At 38.1% G+C, this 23,717-nt stretch overlaps 1 protein-coding gene across 1 annotated transcript; it reads left to right on the plus strand.

The window, feature by feature from the left end:
• Positions 1–5,736: 5,736 nt before the first annotated feature.
• On the plus strand, positions 5,737–8,704 carry LOC130737781 (pentatricopeptide repeat-containing protein At3g13880-like). Its single transcript, XM_057589624.1, has one exon. The coding sequence runs from the start codon at positions 5,956–5,958 to the stop codon at positions 8,224–8,226; it is 2,271 nt and encodes a 756-aa protein (XP_057445607.1). The 5' UTR covers positions 5,737–5,955; the 3' UTR covers positions 8,227–8,704.
• The last annotated feature ends 15,013 nt before the right edge of the window (positions 8,705–23,717 follow it).

The raw sequence follows: 23,717 nt of genomic DNA on the forward strand, positions 1-23,717 counted from the left end.
TGGAGCTTCATGTAAGAGTCGAGATATTGTTCATGAAAGCCAAACTACTAAGTGAAAGAAGCATTGCGAAATGGAGAAATATCTAGTGAATGTGGTTTGTGGACTGGGTGAATGGCGTATACCCAATGGACTTGTTGACTGGGCGAAACTCCCCCACCCCTAAGAGGGACTCGCCCAGGGTCAGTGAAAATCAGGAAGGGTAGAACTCGACATGGGTGGGGGAAAAGACTTAGGAAGATTAAGGATACACCTTGGATGAACGCTAGGGGCTATTGTGACATTTGAGGGAGTTCGGCCAAGAGTGTTAAGGCCCAACTAGCCCCATTAGTCATAGGATTAGGACTCTGTGTAACCTCCCTATAAAAGGAAGCTTTATGATCATTGTAAAAGATTTTTTGGCATTTTATCTAAAGGATTAAGTTATTACCTCACCCTTGCTTTGCTAGTGTAACACCCCGATTTCCAGGTGTCACTTTAGTAACTCAAAAGTAAACTTTACGCCGAAAACAGGTAATTTTTTTTCGTTCGATTCCTTTTTAAATTAAAGCGATAGAAAATAAAGACATAACCCAGCAACTAAACTAACCGATGTACAACATATATAGATGTGTACAGCCTCAGCTGTACTCCCACGTCACGCGCACTCGCAGTGACTCCAAAGTAGTGTGCCCGTAGGCAAATATATATACAGACCCAGAAGTGTGAGTGAAAAAGTTATAAGTACAATCCACTAAGAGAAAGTCGGTCTCAAAATGGCCTAAGCAAAGACCCCTACAGTCCGACAGACTCACTGTGATCCCTCAATAAAAGAGCCACACGAAAAGCCATGCGTCGGAAACCTACCCTGTCCCAAAGTAAAACGAATCAGAGCTCTACACAAAATGTGACGCCTGCCAAAACCTACCCTCCCATTACAGCTCACATAACCGAGTCCACATCGAACTGAAGACGGCAAGTTGAAGCTCAGCTCCATGCGTCGTAGAACTCCCTCCGTCAGACGTCCACGCTCGTCAGTACGGTCCTCCAACTCAAACCTGATCCCCCCCCGAGGGAGAGACCATCGAAACCCAATCCACCGTCGACATCTGGCAGTAGGCCGACCGCCCAAACACAAACATGAAACCAAAGCCAAGGCGCTAGGGTCAACTCACGGAAATAAGTAGATATACACTCAACATGTGATATGGGGTATAGATATATATGTTGATATATATATATATATAAGCAATCCTAGCATGTTATTGGCTCTAACAATGCTTCAATAAATCAAACAACACACAATTCCAGTCAGAGTGAATGTATGCGTGAAATGCAATCAATATGATCCGGATATTTGTGACGCGTTCCCGTTCGCCACTAGTGAAGCATTCCCGTTCTTCACTCTTGCTGAACCATTCCCGTTATTCAACGCATGATGAAGCATTCCCGTTCCTCATCGAATAATGCATCGGTGAAGCATTCCCGTTCTTCACCAAAGGATGCATTGGTTAACCATTCCCGTTATTCACCAAATGATGCATTGGTGAACCATTCCCGTTATTCACCAAATGATGCATGATGCAATATGGTTAGCCAAACACCGAATCGTCCTCACAACATAAGTGTTTAGCTCAAAACCCAATCTCGAAGGCCCAAGAGTTAGTGTCGGTCAATACAACACAACTCGGAGTTGGTGTCGGTCAATACAACACAACTCCAACAACAAGAGCCAAAGTCAAAACCCGGAGTTAGTGTCGGTCAATAGAACACAACTCCCACGACAAGAGTACTAAAGTACTCGGTGACTTTCAATCATCACCGTGGCTCACCTTTCCCCCCTGGTGTCCAGCAATTCTCCAAAACCCACAACAAAAGTCGACTTTTCCCCGTCTTTCGCAATCATTTTCCCCTTTAGGTTCCCTATATTTATTCGTTTAGTAAAAACGTTTCGAATTGGATTAGTCAAGTTATGAGTTTATTTCTCAAAGTCTAAGTCTCCCCAAGTCTCTAGTTTTTGAACTTCTAATCATTCTAATTTTCCAAAAACCCTCCAAAAGAAGTTTCCCGGGGAAAGTCTAAGTATTCCAACGAATGGCTAAGTCTCAAACCCCACGTTTGAATTTGCCTAGGGTTGTTCATCCAACCCGAAATATCAAATAACACCAGATCAATGAATCCCCACTCCGAAGTCGCGTCAAAATGCACAATTCAATAACATCTCAACATCATCAGTTATAGAAAACATCATAACATCAGTTCATCAACATAATCAACATCAAAGTAAAGCATAAGTCGAATTCATCGACGCCTATCATGCAGTCATAGCTAATAGTAAGTTGCCCTAACCTCGAGCTGCTCCAGTTTCGTGGTCAAAGTTTCCTTCACTCAAATGCTCTGAAGAACCCAAAGTTCCTTCAACTGAACCTCAGAGAAAAACAAAGCAGAATCCAAACAAAATCGATTAGTTCGATCACATTACAACTCATAAACGATAGACAAAGCATTAAAGCTTCAGAATACAAAAATCGGATACGAAAAGACAAGTTTTCGAAAACGAAAAACTCCCCACCCCCCCCCCCCCCCCCTTGAAATAGCTCTCGGCCAAAAGAGGAAAAGAGCTCCGGCTCTTTTTCTTCAATCTAATCAGTTCACAAGGTAGTTTTAGGGTAAAACTAAGGCAAAGAAACTGTCGGAAAAATTTTCGGACAATCGGATCGAAATACGGCTGTTCAGGGGCGTTTTGGTCCAAAATAAAAGCTCAAAACCTCAAAGTTATCACTTCGGAAAACAAATTTGACAGCAATGATCCCAACGACATTCGTAACAACAAATCCTAAAGGCACGAAGTCAGATTACGACTTTTCGACAGTAAAGTTTCGAAATGTGCGCAAAAAGGGTTTTGAAACAGTTTTCAGATCCTTGACAACTCGATCAAAATCGGTGAATACCGGCGAAGGTTCTAGCCTCTTGGGCACGTGCAGAAGATACCCCAACAGAGAAATCAGGAAAAACGGACAGTTTTACGAAAAGCTCGAAACTTTGAGCATAGAAACGACTAAAGAAAAGTAGTAGAAACGATGATCAGAGGTAAGAATCAAGCTAGTTACCTCGATACCTTGAAGTAGGAACGAACTGCGCGAAGATCGGTCAAGTTTCGGCGAAAAATTCTTCTCCCTCTCCTCTCCTTGAACTCGCGGCCCCAAATGGAAGAAATGAGAAGATATTTTGAATTTTTAGCTATTTATAGAAAGGTGAAATCGCGGGAAAATGAAAATTTCGCGATTCCGATTTTTGCAGCACGTTCACCGATGAATTCTAAGAGAGATTCTGGCGTCAGATTTCCAGAACTCAAAACAAATATCTATAATTAGGAAAAACGATATCTAAAATCCCAAAAGCGGTGTAAGTTAATCTGTCCCGAAAAACTACTTTTTGCTGTGATGGTCAGACGACAAAACTTCGTTCTGAAGAAAGATTGGAAACGTCGAAAAAAATCTGGCAACACGGACGGAAACTTCGTTAGAAGTCCCGAATAGAAAAAGTCTTCATCCAGCGCTTGAATTTAGGGTTTCGAAGCAAAGAAATTAGCGTCGTCGGACTTCCGAAAAGTGAATACTATCGTGCGTACAGTCCAGGGTTCCGAAATGAAACACTGGTCGAAGGAAAAATAAAGAGAACCTTTAAATTTTCCAAGGATTTGAAATCTCACTTAATACGTTGCTCTAAAAGCGAAATTAGCCTATTCTGAACACTCTCGCCATAAGGCAGGTGTGCAGACGACTCGCACTAATTCCTAAAACGACTACGCAACATTCCTCAAGCAATTCCTGAACTTTCTTCTTCATTAATCTTTCTCAAATATCAAGCTCCAGTCACGCTTACACTGATTCTACGCGTGAGTCGGAAATTAACTTGCTCTGTAAATTCAGGTCTTACAGCTAGGGTTTGAGGCATATACCTTCTAGAGTGTTCATTCCGGAACAGTTTGAATCAAGAAATTACTATAAAAAAGTCCGAGGATACTAGACGGGGCTCGATTTATTGGAAAAATTACTTAGAATAGTTTTTGTATTCCCTTCAATGATTGATGTTCTTAAAATTGTTTAGGAAGATGACATAAGTTTAGACGAAAAAAGATGAAGCATGTGCTTTGTTGAATTATGTTCAGTCTTTCAAATTTGTTTTTATCTTGCACATGATGAAAAATATTTTCAGGATTACTAATGAATCATCTCAAACATTACAAAGAAGTGATCAAGATATTGTGAATGTTATGGAATTTGTTACAATATCAAGGCAAAGGTTGTAAGCTAAGAGATATGATAGTTGATATTATTTGCTCAATGTGGTTTCACTATTATGTGAAAAATTCTTGTGCTGGTTTAAATGCAATTACTGGCTTATAAAAAAAACTAGTCTGTGAAAAATACAATGTTGTCATTCCTATTATGTTTGATATCTTCCAAAAACAAAGATCAAGGCGCAAAATGGAGAAAGTTTATAATTTTCATCATTTTCAAGTTGAACTATTATATCAAGTGATTGACCAATAAATTTAAGAGTTGAATATCTGTTTTACAAAAGCTAATATTGAGTTACTTCTTTGTATAGCTTTATAGCTTGCTTGAATCTAAGAGATTCATTTGTTGTATTTGATAAGGAAAAGTTGATTTGTTTGCCTCAATTATATCCTTAAGATTTTTCACATGTATAACTTTTGGAACTAGATAGTCAACTTCAAAATTATTTCACAAACATATGCTCTGATAGTGAATTTTCAGTGAAATTAGTGATCTTGCTACAAAGTTTGTGGAGATCAAAAGACATATTGTATATTCATTTGTATATTTTCTTTTGGAGCTGGCTATGATACTCCTAGTGGCAACTGAAATAGTTGAAAGTGTTTTCTTTGCAATGAATATTAGCAAAAATCAGATATGAAATAGCATCGGGATGTGATATAGAAGAGAAATATTTTGCAGTGTTGAAAGTACAATGTTATCAAAATATGTAAAAAAACAATTATGATGTCTATTCCAAAGTGTAATAATAATATATTATATTTTTAATGCTATAAACTTTTGAGAGTTAGAATTGGTACCCCACTCTTAGAATTGCTAAAGTCGAAAATCTCTAAATTATTCTTGTTAAAAATAATTCCCGAGCTTTGGGGCCTTGGGAACACTCCCTTTTAAGTCTTGGGATATATTATAATTTTCCTGATGAATTTCCCGAGCTTTGGTACCTCGGGAACACCCCGAGCTTTAACTATTAGGATATATTATAATTTTTCTGATGAATTTCCCGAGCTTTGGTACCTCAGAAACACCCCGATCTTTAAGTCTCGATATATATTATAATTTTTCTGATGAATTTTCTGAACTTTGGTACCTCAAAAACATCCCGAGGGTTTAATTCCCGAAATCCTTCCGAGGGCTATGCCTCGGTAATTTATTAACGTGGATTTCCCGAGGTTTGTCAAGCTCAGAATGTGAAAAATGTGTTCCCGATGTTGCCAAACTTCGGAAACCTTTATTGAAGAAATTGGAATAATTCCCGAGCCTTAAATCTAGGTAGGGAAAACGTAAGGAAACAATTTCTAGTCTCGAGCCCTAAAGCTCGGAAGAAAGTTATACACCGCAAAGAACATGAAGGCTTGAGAAAGAGAGAAAATGAGTGTTAATTAAAACATGGGGCAGTTTTGGATTTTCTAGAAAATAAGAGGTAGGAATTCAAATATGCTACTAAACACTAGAATGTAGATTTCGGCCCAAACATTTTCGGAAATCCTTTTCTAATCCGTGAAACAAACGCCCCCTAAACAAAGTATATTTTGCCCCAACAACTTAAAAATCTTCAACTGATAACTGGTATGAAGCAAGGTTTTGCGACATAACGAACCCAAAACCCAGGATAGATTGTGACTGTCACTGAAAGTGCAAAACGCACCAAGTTTCATCTTTCCGGCAGCCGTCAATGGTGCTGAATTTGATCAGGTCACAACCCAACCCATTCATCCCTTCCAAGTTCCCTTTCCTCTTGACCTTACCTTTCTCGAACCCAGTTCACTCACCCATCCGTACCCGCACCCTCCACCTGTTCGACGAAACGCCCCAACGGAGCATCATTTCATGCAATTCCCCCGCCTCCCTGCTCGCGTTTCGTGAGGCCAGAATCGCCGGCCTTCCTGTCAGCGACTTCACTTTCGCAGGGGTTTTAGCCTATTGCGGTTCCACCAGAAACCTGCGTTTAGGGGAAGCCATTCATGGTTCGGTTCTCGTGACCGGAATGGATGGAATGATTTTTGTCATGAACTCCCTCATCAACATGTACTCGAAATGCAAACGAATCGAGGCGGCGAGGGTTTTGTTTGATACTTGTGATGAACTGGATGACGTTTCGTGGAATTCAATAATTGCTGGTTATGTTAGGTTAGGTGATGGTTTTAGGGAGGTTTTTGAACTTCTGGCGAGAATGCATCGATCTGGTTTGGATTTTAGTGATTATACTTTGGGTAGTGCGCTCAAGGCGTGTTGTGTTGATAAGAGTTTGAACTGTATTGGGAAAATGCTTCATGTATGCGCTATTAAACTTGATTTGAATTCAAATATGGTGGTTGGAACTGCATTGCTTGATATGTATGCCAAGACAGGATGTTTAACTGATGCGGTTCTCGTTTTTGAAAGCTTCCGCTATCACAATGATTTTATGTATAATACCATGATTGCTGGATTCCTGCAAAGGCAGACAGTTTCTTGTGGATATGCCAGGGAGGCACTTGGTCTTTTTTGTGAGATGCAGATGCTGGGATTAAACTGCTCGAAGTTTACGTTCTCTAGCATAGTTAAGGCTTGTGTTGCTATTGGAGATTTTAGAGCTGGAAGACAGATTCATGCTCAAATTTGTAAGAAGAATCTTCAGTGTGACGAGTTTGTCGGATGTTCCTTGGTAGACTTCTACTCCTTTTTCGGTTCAATTGATGATGGGATCAGGTGCTTTAACTCAACTCCTAAATTGGATGTTGTCTCCTGGACTTCCATGATTGCAGGTTGTGTTGAAAATGGAAAGTTTGAAACTGCCTTGTCTTTGTTGCGTCAATTCATGGCTTCTGGAAGGAAACCGGATGAGTTCATAATGTCAAGTGTGATGGGTGTCTGTGCTGATATGGCTGCAGCAAGGTCTGGAGAGCAGATCCAGGGCTGGGCATTGAAATTTGGTATTTCCAATTTTATCATTGTTCAAAACTCACAGATTTGCATGTATGCAAAGTCTGGAGACATAGATTCAGCTCGGCTGACCTTTCAAGAGATTGAGAACCCTGATGTGGTATCCTGGTCAGAGATGATTTGTTGCAATGCACATCATGGTTTTGCTAACGAGGCTCTAAGAATTTTTGAGTTGATGACTGTTTCTGGGATTAAACCCAACCATATCACATTACTTGGGGTCCTAACTGCTTGTAGCCATGGAGGTCTTGTTGACGAAGGGTTAAGATACTTTGAAATCATGAAGAAAGATTATGGCATAACAGCTAATGTAAAGCACAGTACTTGCATTGTTGATCTCTTAGGGCGTGCAGGAAGGCTAGAGGATGCCAAGAGATTTATTCTCGATTCAGGTTTTGCGGATGATCCTGTGATGTGGCGTGCCTTGCTAGGTGCTTGCAGAGTTCATAAGGACACCATGATGGGAAAACACATAGCTGACAGAGTAATAGAGCTTGAACCTCATGCAGCTGCATCTTATGTGCTTCTTTACAACATCTATAATGATGCGGGGAAAGAAAAGCGTGCTTTAGAGGTTCGGAAGCTCATGCAAGATCAAGGAGTTAAAAAGGAACCTGGTATAAGTTGGATTGAGGTTGGAAGTAAGGTTCATATGTTTTTGGTGGATGATCGTTCTCATCCAATGAGTCAATTAATTTATTCACGTTTGGAAGAAATGTTGGTGAAGATAAATAAAATTGAATTCGGCGATGAGAAGCTTCCTATGGACATCTCTGGAACCGAACTCAATGGTATCGTAGGCATGAGCCATCATAGTGAAAAGTTAGCTGTAACTTTTGGAATCATCTCTTTACCAAAATCAGCACCAGTGAGGGTGATAAAGAATTTGAGAGTTTGCTCTGATTGCCATGTGACAATGAAACTCATCTCCAAGTTGGAGAAGAGAAAAATCATTCTTCGAGATGCTATTCGTTTCCATCATTTTAAAGAAGGTTTATGTTCTTGTAAAGATTACTGGTAGCAATAGATCAGTTCCTTGGATAGCATATCTTGACACTTAATCCCCCTTGGCATCATATGAGGGGTTGGAGAGACTGTTTCTGGACGTATTACCAAGCTCCTACACCAACAGTCTTGTGTCCTTCATGTCAACAAAAGGAGTAACTAAAAGTTACAGAGTGAGATTATGCAAGAAGTGGCTATTGCCATTGGTGTATGATTGCCACAGTGCAAGGACATGAAAAAGAATCTCTGGTAGACGGTTTATTCATTTGGTGGATTAAGCATATACATTGTATCCTGAGGGTAAAAGACAACACTGTTATATAGCAGAAATAGGTAGTTAGGATTCCATTATATATTTTAAATATGTTTACTTTTGTTTCAGTCATTTTGTAAAAAGTATATTTTGTAACTAAAAGTAGTTAAAATTCTTAATGATGAAAATTGCTAGAAGAAAATATTTCTCAACAATTTGCAGAAAATCCCTTGACATCCATGATAGTTAGCCTTTTCTTTTAACAATGTATTTATTTACTGACTATAAGTTTCACAACTACATGGACATTCTTCTCTCTATGTTTACCTTTACAGTCTGGATGCTGATTTCAAGCATATTTGTGTCATGATCTTCCTTCTCTAGTCTTTTGTAGTTATTAGTAACAAGAGGTTTCTGTTGGGTTGTAACAGAGCCTTTATTTGTGCCATCCTCTTTAATCTATCTAGTCTATTTTATGGGTTTCAAGCACAAGGGGTTCTTTGTTATAATATAATTTCCTTATTAAAAAAAAACTACTTTGATAAACTTAGTGAAATAAGCAGAAAATAGGTTTTGAAAAAGATAAATTCTTATTCATAAGCTAATTTGAACAACTTATGAAAATAAGCTCAAAACAACTTAAATGTAAGTCATAAGCTATTTACATTAACTCTCATAAACACTTGCATAAGCATAAGATAAGCTTAAATAAGCGTTTCCAAACGGGGCTTAGTCTACAAAGTCTGAAAACCCTACCAACAAGTTCCAAAGTGCCCCAGCACGACGCTCCTTAAGCATTCCTTCGAGGGCTCAACCGCTGACAGTGTGTATGGAGAAGAATTTGTTGGGAGCAGCCTACCACTTAATATGATCTTTGAACCTCAAAATGATTAGTTTTATGACTGTCGGCTGCGGGGATACCTTGATGATACCTAAAAAAATCTAAAAAACCTCTCAACAAGGTCTGATTATCATGTCTGAATAACCAAGCTGACACCATCAGCCATAAGTCTGACCTAACAAAGTCTAAAGATCAAGAAGATGTGTCTAAAGAACTTTGCTCTATATGTCTAGAACACAAGTCTACTACCAAGTTTGATGGAACGAAACATACATACGTATGAGACTACCATAAAATTATGTCTTGAAAGTCTACGAACGAAAAATGTATAAGGCGGACTATTTTAAAAATAATCCACCGTGAACTATCATATTGACTCTTAGATATAATATTAAACAAACAAAATATTTAATTAATATTATATCTAACAGTCAAATATAATGGTTCACCAATGGACCACTTTTAGAATGGTGCACCGTATAACAACTGCAAAGTATACTATTATTTACATAAATTGCCTATTCATTCTTTACTTCGTTTTAAACTAGGGAAGGAGTTCACATAAAAGTTTAGGGTTTATCAATAAGTAATAAGCACTTACACTCAGCTTACTTATTTTGAAGTATTATAATGTACTTTACATACAAATTCTAACTTATTAATTTTTCTTATCATTTAGTCCTCTGGTTATATATGTTCTTTATTAATTATTCTTTTTACTTAATCCTTTGATTATATTTGCTATACTTGGAGTTCTAAAACAGAATTCATGTTATGCATTATACTTAATACCATTTAAAGACTAATTTCAAATTACCAGAAAACAGTTTTGAAAGCATCTTGGAAATTTTCCTAACCTTATAATTTTAATTATAAAATTACCATTATAAACATCAGCAAATTTCTATACTGAGTTCATAAAAAACACCATTATATAGGGTTTTGGACGTCTTCAATCATGGTTATATATCTAAACTGAAGTACTCAATGTAGTGTTAGTGTCGCTACTTACCGTTGAGAGCATTGCAATCTCCGATTCCGAGTACTTATCCATGCTATGCCTTGCTCAAGCCCTTCATTTACTTTCTCTATGCTGAGCCTGATACACAAACAATAAATGTTACATTTCTCTTTGTATGACTTCTAATTATCGCATTCAAGCAAAGTGTGGGCAATCCAAGCATTTTTCCTCGAGAATTTTCTATATATTTCCTCCACACATATCCATAACATCCTAAGATCATGAGACTCTGCCATATATACCGCGGGAGCTAACCCTACTTTCTTTCTAATGATTACAATTTTAAGATTATCATGTACTTATATGTTTATGAGAACTTATCTATCTTAACATTTTCATTTTACTTTGATTCTCTCCTTCAACATCATCTTAACTATTATTACAATCATGCATTTTTTGTTCATAGTTAGCCTCAATGTGAGCCATACTGTCAGAAGTTGGTATGTTCTTACAATGGCCATACCAAGGGAGCTAAATCTTCTGAATAGTTTTTTTAAGTACAAAAAGGGGAACATCTTCTAGTTAAGAGTATCATAACAACACCCAACATTTCAAATCAAATTGAGTTTCATTAGTGCTTCAATCTCAAAGTATTGAATGCTTGTTTGAAACTAGTACTTCTATCATGGAGAATAGAGAAATAAGGACCCAACTTCTTGCCCCTTCCCCCCTATAACCCTATTAAAAACCTAAGATGAATCTATGGCGACCAGATGTAATACCCAGCTTGGTAGTAAGTATCATAGATACAGCGATACGAATTGCGATTTGAATACTCCAGCAATACATGAACCACGTTGGTTGGCATCCAATCAGCCTTCCTAGTGGCACTCTGGCTTCTTCAGTCATTCATTTGCAATGGACAACCAGTAAACTGAAAATGGAAAACCCCCAAAGATGAAATTGATTGTACTTTATTCTTTTAAATCGTTCCTTTGCTACAGCAGCAAAAAAGAATAATAAAGCTATCAACCAGCAAAATCCACACCAAAAGAATCAGCTCAACAAGGACTATACAAACCAAGAGAAGGGGTTCCATCCAAACCATATAATGTCATGAACCATAGGTTTTGCCTACAAATCTGCACAATTATTAGCCTCAGGCAAAACATACATCAAGCTAAATTACCAGCTCAGACTGAATCAGTGTTTAATCTCAGCAATGAGAGAACCAGAATGACGGATAAAGCTATCCTCATCATGAAACAAATGGATCTACAATGGAGTCGATTTGCTTTAAGTCTGACTTACTCCTAAAACTAGAAATTATACCCGTGCGTCGCACGGGTTTATTTATAATATTTTAAAAATTATATATAATTATTATAGTTTTAATAAATATATAAATATGTTTAATTATAAAATATAATAATTTAAATAACAATGGAGGTGAGACATTTCATTGAGTAGAATTATAGTTCTCTAAATCTAAATAATTAATATTACTCAAATTTGATAATTGACATTTTTTAAAAAACAAAACCTTATTGAAACGCAATAAAAATGAGAAAAACCTTATCATTTAGATAATTACATTGGATCACAACATACCCATATCTGTTGTTCCCTACCACACCCTTGATTTGCCGAAAAGTTTGTCAGTGTTTTCCTGACTCAATACATGCACCACACCAACACACTGAATTATAGACATCAGATGATCTATATGATTAACTACATGTTCTAATTTCCATGACCTCCTATCTTTTTTTTATAAGCCCAATGACCTCCTATCTACCATAGACGTACTCACCCAACCACTGAGGAGGAATCACTCTCAACTACCACATTTGAAAATTTAAATTGCTGGAAAAATAACAAAGCATGTAACACTGCTTGAACCTTTGTCAAAAGCCCACAACATTCCAGTTCCTTTTGCAAAGGAACCTAACAAATCCCCTCCTTGATCCCTCAAAATCCCGCCAATACCACTCACCCCTGGGTTCCCTTTCGACGCGTCATCTACATTAAACTACAAAACAGTTTCTGACGGTGGTTCCCAATATACTGTTCGTGACATCTTTTGTTTTTGTGGCCATTTAATACGCCCAAAGCCTCTAGCAAACTGTTCCAAATCATATGAACAATCATTCCACTTCCCCTTGACTCACCAAAACACACAAACCAAGCAATAGTCTCATATATGTTCAAGAGAAACAACATTGTTATTAAACACGCATGCATTTCTCTCTAGTAATTGATATTAAATAATTAGCACTAAAGTAGTCTTAATATTTTATTCATTTAAAAATATAGAAATCATTATGTGAATTTGAAATATATTAAATCAAATAATAAGTTTTTAATATCATAAATAATTTATAATGACATATTTTTTTACACTTTATATCCACAATAAAGTAATTTTAACTTTTAAAATTACAATATGAAATGATTTTATTAGTGTAAAGAATTATTTATTAAATTTAAATTTATTCAACTCTGGTTATAGTTATTTTACTCTGTTATTCTTTCTCAAGTCATTTCTACTAATATATTATAGATAGAAAATTATATTTGAAGAATTTTTTCAACGAATACACACATATTATAGTTAATGGTAAATACTCATAGAGTGACTTTTTATTTAAAGAGTACTTTCTCTTAATTATTTTTAATAAATATTATTTTATTATAATTAATTTTAACTCTCAGTATTTTTTGTATAAAAAATATTACTTAGTTCTATTTTAATTTTCTTTCCTTCAATCTATGATTGATAATTAATATTCTAACATTTTTTAATTAATATTGAATAAACCATTTAATTATAATTAACTGCAATTTATAATTAATAGTTAATACAATTAATACAAACATGGATTTTTTTATTATCTATTGTATATTATATTTTTACTATTTAATATATAATACTTTCATATGATTTAATGTAGTATTTTTATAGTTGATGAATTTTTTTCTGAAATAAAGAAATAATAAATGAGTAATGTAAAAAATAAATTCAAAATTTAGTTTATAATTTTATTATTTAGTATAGGTAGCTAAATAGTCTCTAGTTAATTTCTTTCAGTTTTCAATATTTATATTTAATGTATTTAAAAAAAATATTAGGCTTAAATACTCTGGAGGTCCTTGAAATTATCTGTCGTATGAAAATAAGCCCCTGAGAAAATATTTTCCGATTCCGAATCCCTGAATTTCTAGCCTATGTGGCAAAATTTTTGCTGAGTCATTTATTCCACGTGGCTTTTCTATTTTTTTTTAAATACACATCGATTAAAAAACTAAAATTAACGTGTAACTTTAAAATTAAAATATTTTTAGGGATTTAGGGTTAATTAGATTTAGGATTAATTAGGTTAATAAGATTTTAATTTTAAATTTTAAATTTAAACATTTAAATTTAAAATTAAAATCTTTTTAGGGATTTAGGGTTAATTAGATTTAGGGTTAATTAAGTTAATAAGATTTTAAATTTAAATTTAAATGTTTAATTTTATTTTTTTTAATCCATGTGTATTTAAAAAAATAGAAAAGCCACGTGGAATAAATGACTCAGCAAAAATTGAGCCACATAGGCTGGAAACACGAGTAGGGACTTATTTTGATTAAAAAAAAATTCCAGGGATTCGGAATCGGAAAAAAAAAATTTCAGGGCTTATTTTCGTACAGCAGACAATTTCAGGGACCTCTAGAGTATTTAAACAAAAGTATCAGGACGAAGACGCTGAAGTGCTTCAAGCTGCTGCCTCCTCTTCTGTCATCCATGAGAGTGAGACTCTGAAGGAAGAACTGACTGCCCAGATAGCTTCCATTGATCAGGACATTCGTCCTTTGCACCTTCAGCTCCTTTCTATGAAGAATTCTCGTGCCTTCTTATGTATCTAGAAATTGTTCTTCTAGTTTTTCTCTATCCTCTATACCCATTTCCGTTCATTAATAATAACATGTGTATTATCTGCGTTTATTCTCTGTTGTTATTGTTTTTGTTTTTCACTCTTTTTGCTTATGACAAAAAGGGGGAGTACACAAAATGGTTTTGATAAACTTTTAATTCTATTTTATTATATAAAACCAGTTGAGGAGAATAAGTATCAGATACTTATAGCACATAGATATTGCCAAGCGTCCTAAACAAGGAATACATTTTGTTCAATCTTCTGAACAAATATGCCTCTGACGCCTTATCCCAATACACTTGGACAATACTCTACGTTTCCATGTGATCTACGCAAGTTCTGAACCATCAATCTCTGATGAGTATACATTCTTCCTTGCAAATCTTTCGATCACGTCACAAGACTCCGAATCTAGACCCTTCATCATTTCATCAAGTCTTAGATTCAGGGGGAGTCCCCAGCTCAGAATCAGGTGCTATCCTAGATTCAGAAGGAGCAATATAAACTGATACACAAGGATAAGTTTAAACTCTGATCTCTTCTCTATTGTGTATTCAGTTTATTGACTTAGAACTGTTCATCAAAAAGGGGGAGATTGTAAGATCAAGATTTGATCAGTGGTTGCATCTCTATATTTTGATAATTACAATTAAGGTTTTTGAGGATGAACAATTATGGTACTCTAACGTTTGTCACTTTTAGTTGTGACAAACAAGTTCTGATTCTGACCCAAGCTTATTCAATCAGAAGATAAAGACCCAAGGGTAACCATAAGAGAGTTCTAAAGCTTACCATGTTCGCTCAGAACAGTGGCATATACTTCAGAAGTTCTGAAGATAGAAGCTCTCAAGAGGTACTGAAGAACCGGAGTCAGAAGTTCTGAAGACCAGTTGTTCCAGAAGGAACGGTTCTGAAGAAGAAAGACTCAAGTTCTGAAGACCGGCAACAAGTTGGCTCTGAAGACCCAAGCTATTCTAGCTCTGGCATTCAGAAGTTCTGAGGAACATGTCCAGAAGCAGAAGCTGCAAGGTCAGAGGATCCAAGCTTCCGTCTGACACTGATCTGAAGCTTCACCAACGTCCATCTGAAGCACACCATATCAGAAGTCAGCTGGTAAAAGGACAGGTCGCTGTCACAGTACGCACTGTACAGTCATAGCCTGCTTGCCACCTACCTCGTTCAGTCTAGCAGACTGATATTACAAGATTGCCACTCCAACGGACAAAACCCTAGCAACGACTACATCAAATGTCTTGGAGTATATAAGGACTGAAGATAGAAGAAAGAGGCTAAGAAACTTTGCTGATATTCCTGAATTCATCTAACCAATCTCTTAGCAATATTTCTTCAGTATTCTTAAACATCTGAGTTTACCATTAGCTTTTCAGAAGCATTTACTGTAAACCCAAAACCTTTTACAAACACTTTGTAAAGTTCCTTAAGAGACCAAGGTTGGTCGGATCTTGAGAGGACTGGTTGATCAGCTTCTTGAGAGAATACTAGTGAGAAAATCAGTGTACTGTTAGTCACTTTGCAGGTCGCAAGTGCAGTTGTAACATTCATTGATTTTAGTGGATTGCCTTCATCAGAAGAAGGAAGAAATCACCTTCACGGGTGGACTGGATTAGCTTGAGCTTTTATCTCAAGTGAACCAGGATAAAATACTTGCGTGCTCTACTTTATATTCTTTAGCACCTAGTTCTTATCTTTAAGTTAGCCAAAACTTTAAAAGGGGAAACGTTTATCCAAAAACTCTATTCAAACCCCCCTTTTCTAGTGTTTTTCGCACCTTCAATTGGCATCAGAGCTCCGGTTCTTATTTATACACTTAACAGTGTTCAGTGATCCAGAACCTAGTGTGAAAAACAACGATGGCCCAAGCCAATACTTCTGCTGACAACAACAACAACAACAACCAACTCAGAGCACCAGTCTTTGATGGTGAAAAGTTTGAGTACTGGAAAGATAGAATCGAAAGTTATTTCCATGGCACTGACCCAGATCTCTGGGATATGGTCATGGAAAGCTATACTGATCCAGTAGATGCTTCAGGAGTAAAGATCCCCCGTACTAAAATGACTGACGCTCAGAAGAGCGTTTCATGGATCATCACAAGGCGAAGTCCATGCTGTTCAGTTCAATATCATATATTGAATATGAAAAGATCTCTGACAAAGAAACAACAAAATCCATCTATGACTCCTTGGTCATGACGCACGAAGGAAATGAAGAAGTTAAGGAGACTAAGGCTCTTGCTCTCATAAAACAATATGAGCAGTTTAAGATGGAATCTGGTGAAACCATTGAGGAGATGTACTCAAGGTTTCAAACTCTGATTGCTGGAATCAGAGTGCTGAACAAGAGCTACTCCATTGGTGATTATGTCAAAAAGATCGTCAGAAGTTTGCCTAAGGAGTGGATGGCTTTTGTCACTGCACTGAAACTCTCCAGGAATCTGAACTCCTTGAAGCTAGAAGAGCTTGTGAGTCATCTCAGAAGCCATGAGATTGAACTCAAAGAGCACAAGCCTCAAAGGAAAGACAAATCTATTGCTCTTAAGTCAAAATCAAACAAGGCGAAAGCTTACCAGGCAGAAGAGGAAGATTCCTCTGAAGATGTATCAGATGCTTCTGGTGATGAAGAGCTATCTCTTTTCACAAAGAGATTTAGCAAGCTCTGGAAGAACAGACACAGCAAGGGCAAAGGACTGAAGAAAAGTAAGGGAAGATTTGAATCTTCATCTGATCAAAAGAAGTCCTCTGGGAAGGAAGTCACCTTCTTTGAGTGCAAGGAATCTGGGCACTACAAGAGTGACTGTCCCAAGCTAAAGAAGTACAAGAGACCAAGAAAAGTCTTCAAGAAGAAAGCCTTTGTGACATTTGATGCGACTGACTCTGATGAAGCTGAGTTAGAAGAAGATGAAGCTGTGGAAGCTCTGATGGCTACCACTAGCAGAGATGCTGAAGCACATGATGATTTGAGAGCTTTAGAAGACGACTCAGACTCTAAGAATGACGATGAGATATCTTATGCAGCTCAGTTAAGATACCTGTCATGGTACCTGGACAGTGGATGCTCACGACACATGACGGGCATAAGGTCTATATTCCAAGAACTGATACCGCTTAAGTCAGTAAGAGACGTTGGCTTTGAAGGAAACCAGAAGGAAAAGATCATTGGAAAATATTCCATAGGAGATGGAAAAATTCCAGTCATTAACGATGTACTTCTGGTGGATGGATTAATACATAACTTGCTCTCCATAAGCCAAATAGCTGACAAAGGTTATGACGTGATCTTCAATCAAACCGGCTGCAAAGCTGTCAGTCAAACAGATGGATCTGTTCTCTTTTCTGGGAAAAGAAGAAATAACATTTACAAAATCAATTCTTCTGAACTACTATCTTAGAAGGTCAAATGTCTCATGTCCGTTAATGATGAGCAATGGTTTTGGCACAAACGTCTAGGGCATGCCAGCCTCAGAAAGATATCTAAACTAAGCAAGCTAAACCTCGTCAGAGGATTGCCTCGTCTGAAGTTCTCATCAGAGGCTCTTGTGTGAAGCTTGTCAGAAGGGAAAATTCACCAAGAAGCCTTTCAAAGCAAAGAATGTGGTATCTACAACAAGACCCCTTGAGCTACTTCACATTGATCTCTTTGGACCAGTGAAAACTGAATCCATTTGAGGAAAGAAGTATGGGTTGGTCATTGTGGATGACTACAGCAGGTGGACATGGGTAAAATTCTTAAGGCACAAGGATGAAACACACACTATGTTCACAAACTTCATTACCCAAGTTCAGAAGTGATCATGGTGGAGAATTTGAGAACAAAGCCTTTGAAGAATTGTTCAACTCTCAAGGGATCTCTCACAAATTCTCCTGTCCTCGCACTCCTCAACAAAATGAAGTTGTTGAAAGAAAGAACATAACTCTTCAGGAGATGGCTCGCACCATGATGCAGGAATCAAGTATGGCCAAGCACTTCTAGGCAGAAGCAATCAACACTGCATGCTATATCCAGAACAGAATCTCCATCAGACCAATTCTGGAGAAGACTCCTTATGAGCTGTGCAAAGGAAGACAACCTGATATCTCTTACTTCCATCCCTTTGGGAGTACTTTCTACATGCTCAACACAAAGGAGCAATTGGGTAAATTTGATTCTAAAGCTTTAAAATGCTATTTTCTTGGTTATTCTAAAAGATCAGAAGGTTTTAGACTTTATAATATTGTTCATCAAACTGTTGAGGAATCTATCCAAATTAGATTTGATGACAAGCTTGGCTCAGAAAAGTCAAAGTTGTTTGAAAGATTTGCAGATCTCAGTATTGATCCATCAGAAGCTAATCAACTAAAGGTCTGCTCAGAGGATGTTGCTCCAGAAGTAGAAGCATCAGAAGATGCTCCGACAACTTCTGATCAACTTCAGAAGAAGAAGAGAATAGCTGCCTCTCATCCAGAAGAACTGATTATTGGCAACAAAGATGCTCCTGTCAGAACTAGGTCCATGCTCAAACCTTCAGAAGAGACTCTTCTGAGTCTGAAGGGACTTGTATCTCTCATTGAGCCCAAATCAGTTGGTGAAGCTCTTGAAGATAAAGGCTGGATTCTGGAAATGCAAGAAGAGCTAGATCAGTTCACCAAAAATGATGTTTGGTCCTTAATGCCTAAACCCAAAGGTTTCCATGTCATAGGAACCAAGTGGGTATTCAGAAACAAGCTGAATGAAAAGGGAGAAGTCACGAGAAACAAAGCAAGACTGGTGGCTCAAGGCTACAGTCAACAAGAAGGGATTGATTATACTGAGACCTTTGCTCCTGTGGCAAGGCTTGAAGCTATAAGGCTACTAATTTCATTCTCAGTAAATCACAACATCATTCTTCATCAGATGGATGTCAAAAGTGCCTTCCTCAATGGCTACATTTAAGAGGAAGTGTTTGTCAGGCAACCTCCTGGCTTCGAAGATGACAAGCATCCAGAGCATGTATACTAGCTCAAGAAGTCACTCTATGGACTGAAACAAGCTCCCAGAGCTTGGCATGAAAGGCTTAGCTCCTTTCTTCTAAAGAATGAGTTTGTAAGGGGTAAAGGTGACAATACTCTTTTCTGCAGAACCTATAAGGATGATATTCTTATAGTTCAGATTTATGTTGATGATATTATATTTGGTTCTGCTAATCCCTCTCTTTGCAAGGAATTCTCTAAGATGATGCAGGCTGAATTTGAGATGAGCATGATGGGAGAGCTCAAGTACTTCCTGGGAATTCAGATTGATCAACGACCAGGAGTCACTTATATCCATCAGAAGAAGTACACCTTGGAAATTCTGAAGAAATTCAACATGAGTGACTGCAACATCTCTAAGACTCCAATGCATCCAGCATGCATTCTTGAGAAAGAGGAAGTTTCCTCTAAGGTTTGTCAGAAGCTCTATCGTGGAATGATAGGCTCTCTTCTTTATTTAACAGCTTCCAGACCTGATATATTGTTTAGTGTGCATCTCTGTGCTAGATTTCAATCAGATCCTAGACAGACTCACTTAACAGCTGTTAAGAGAATCCTCAAATATCTGAAAGGAACCACTAACCTTGGCTTGATGTATAGAAAAACATCAGAGTATACACTTTCAGGTTTTTGTGATGCTGACTTTGCTGGAGACAGAGTGGAAAGGAAAAGCACCTCAGGTAGCTGCCATTTCCTTGGAGCAAATCTTGTCACCTGGTCAAGCAAGAGACAGAACACAATTGCCTTATCAACTGCAGAGGTAGAATATGTCTCAGCTGTCACTTGTTGTACACAAACCATATGGATTAAGAATCATCTGGAGGACTATGGTTTGTTTCTGAAGAAGATTCCAATCTTCTATGACAACACAGCTGCTATCTCTCTCAGCAAAAATCCCATTCTACACTCAAGAACAAAGCACATAGAGGTAAAGTATCATTATATTCGAGATCATGTTCAGAAGGGCACAATATCATTAGAGTATGTTGATACTGACCATCAATGGGCAGATATCTTCACTAAGCCCTTAGCAGAAGATAGGTTTTTATTTATTCTTGAAAACCTGAACATGGACTTTTGTCCAAAGTAAGGTACATTCAGAACCTCTGACCATCGTGCTTCTGAAGTCATCAGATGTTACCTATTCAGAAGGTACTCGATCAGAATGCACTTAACCCACTGGTTAAACTTCTGTGGTAGACAACAATACACGTGTCACTTCTTTGTGACATAGTTCCTTGTGTCGCGTAGTGTATCTGCTATAATGATGGTACCTACTCTCCTCTACTATGCTATTTTCTGACTAAGTATTTTACTAACCGTTGATCTTGCTTTTTGTTTTATGCTCTTTAAATCTCAACGGTTACTATTCAACCCACTATACACACGATCTCTCACACGATCTAACCCACACACTCAATCAAACGGTTTTCAAACTCTTTGTGTGCATTGCATTTCATTTACTCTTCTCCCTCCAATATTTCCCTTTCTCTCTGAACCCTAAACCTCGCATACCTGAGAATCATGAGCAAATCAAGGAAATCAAAGACAAATGTTACTGCTTCCTCCAAACTAACTTCCGAAGAGCAAGAAACTCAAAGATTTGATGAAGCTCAGCAAATTCTGAATGCGGCCAATGCGGTCACCTGCGTCAAGAAGATTGAAGAACTGGTTGTGTGCAACGAAGCAAGAGTAGACTTCGACAACCTGGCTAAACATGGGTTTGATATCAGGGATCAAGTTGACTTGCAAGGTTGGTCTGGTTATTTCAATCGACTCTGTGGTCCTATTTACTACAAATTGGTTGTGGAATTCTGGAAAAATGCAGTTTGCAACGACGACTATGTCGTTTCTCATGTACTGGACAGGAAGATTGTCATTTCTTAAGAATCCATTGCAAAGTTGCTAGGAATGGAGTTTCAACAAGGGAAAAGAATCAAGAATGTGGATGCTAATGTTCCTGGAATGAGGAAATTAGTCAATCAGGCTATTTATGACAATTGGTCTCTGGATAGGACCAAGTATGCAATAAAGGAACTGAAGCCAAAGATGAAGATCTGGCAGAAGATTTTCATATACTGCATCCACCCCAGTATAGGCGGAACCGATTACCTCAATGCAACTCAGAAGGTAATCATGTACTATATTTCTAAAGGCGAGCCTGTGTGTCTGCCATTTCTGCTCTTCAACTATCTGAAAGAATGTGTTGAGAAGACAAGAACTACTGGAATTGAGACCAAGAGGTCTATCTCCTACATTCCCTATGGCAGGCTGTTCTCAGATATTTTCACCCAGAACAAACTGGTCAAGACTCTGTCTGACCTAGGACTTCACGTGGATCTGGCTATGTCCATTGGAGATGCTCTCAATGGGACTAAGTTGAAGAGAATGCAGATCATTGAGAAAGTTCACGTTGAACCTGAAGAAGACACATCTGAAGAGGTTCGTCAGAAGAACTACCCTGTTGATGGTTTTCCTCTCTGGTCTAAGAAGGATAATCTAGCCAACATTCTGGAGTATGTGAGAATGTTCAGAAGTGAAGGAGATCCAATCACTCTTGAGGAATTCGTCAAAAACCTTCCTGATAGTCCTCCTGAGATGGCAACAAGAAAATCCAAGAGAGCAACAAGCAGCAAACCTTCAGATCCTAAGGGCAAAGGGATTTTGATAGAGGAACCGAAAATGATGAAAGCTGCATCAAAATCTGTGGTCATTAGGGAACCAATTCTAGAACGTCCTCCTAAAAGATCTTCAGTGCAATCACCTCAGAAATCTCAGTCCGATAGCTCTGAGAGCTCTATGGCTTCCTCCATTGGAATTCAAGAAGAATCTTCTGGTGAAGAGACTGAAGATGATGATGTCCCTCTTGCCAAGAGGCAAAGAATTCAAGTTGAGAAAGAAGTTGAGCTGTATGATTGTGAGATCATTGAGAATGTGCTTCAAGTTATAAGGGAATCTTCAGAAGCTGAAGAATCCACAGATTCTGATGAAGCACCCTTAGCCAAGAGGAAGAAACTGTCTCTGAAGGGTCCACTTCAGAAGAAGGGGCCAGAATCAAAGCAAGCATCTGAAAATTCTTCTGAGGAACGAAGGGAAAGGAGATCAAAGATTGTTTCTGATTCTGCAAGAACTGCCAAATCAATCACCCTCAGAAGTCCAAGTAAGGCAAGTACTGAAAGCATTAACTTAGATTCTGCTTTAGTTATTATTCCTGAACAACCTGTGCCTATATCTACTTCCCTACCTTCCTCAACCCAGACAGTTCCACCTCAAATAGAACATCACACACAAGCCACTTCTCAAGCTGAAACGCAAGCCCCCCACTCAAACATCCAAACTGCTACCACTTCCATTCCATCCATCCCAATCCGAACCTCCTCCACATCCACCACAACTGAATCTACACCAATCATCAATTCCTTTATCAAGGGTATTGCTCAATGTGAGGCCACCTTGAAAAACTTGATTCAACAATTCTCACCCAAGCCTCCATCCACCTCAAGAACTCTTCAAATAACTGAATCTGGTGAGATTCCTGCGGTAGAAGACAAAGAAGATGATGATGTTCAGATTCTAGAACCTCCCTTCAATGTGCAACCTATCCAGCAGGTAGCCTCCTTTTTTGAAGATGTGTTCCCAGATGCTGCTGCTGAGTCCTCCTATGTGTCGTTGTCTCACTATTCCGCAGTAAACTCAAGAGATCTGAGTTTCACCTCGCCTGAGAAGACAACTACATCCAGGCAAAGACAAGAGACCATTCCTGAGTTTGAGCATATGGATGAATCAGATCATTCAGGACTAGAGAAGGTTCATGTGGATGAATTAGCTCCTTCAGGACAAATTAGAACTGAGAGTTCTAATGCTTCAAGCTCTAATGCAACCAAATATTCTCAGCCTATCTTGACTTTGACACCCTCCTTCAGACCACAAAGTCTTATTCAACTCATTCAGAAGTTCTCTGAAGAAGCAACTAGAAGACTGCAGTGGCTATATCAGGTAACTGATAATCAATTTGATGCATCCCTGATTGATGGTCTGTGGTCTGCTTTCGGAAGATGGTCAGAAAGTAGGGCTTATGATTTTGAGAAGCAGCTTAGCAGAGAGAAGCGTCTGAGAGTTCATGAAGCCTTAGAGAGAGCTTATGAGCAGAGGCAGAGAGTGTTGCACAAGGTCTGTGAACCCATGAGAAGAGCAATGGCTGCCATAACATATGTTGTCTCTGAACGTACCTCAAAAGATGCTGAGATGACTCCAGCAGAGGTTGCAGATGACAGTACTGAAGAGATAGTCATTCATGAGACTGCAGAGGTTGATGAAGTTGAGATGAAAGTACCGATTCAAGTTGCTGCTGGAGGGTCATCAGATGCAGAAGTTCCTACTCCAGTTCAAGCTCCAGAACCAGCTCCACATCCGGAAGTTGCTCTCCTGGCTGCCAGAATTGATAGGATACAAGATGATCAGCAAAGACTGTTTCAGATGGTTGAGCATCAAGGCATCATTCAGAGTGAACAGAGTCTGCAGATTCA

Source organism: Lotus japonicus, chromosome 2, assembly GCF_012489685.1.
Source record: "Lotus japonicus ecotype B-129 chromosome 2, LjGifu_v1.2".
Classification (NCBI taxonomy): Eukaryota; Viridiplantae; Streptophyta; class Magnoliopsida; order Fabales; family Fabaceae; genus Lotus; species Lotus japonicus.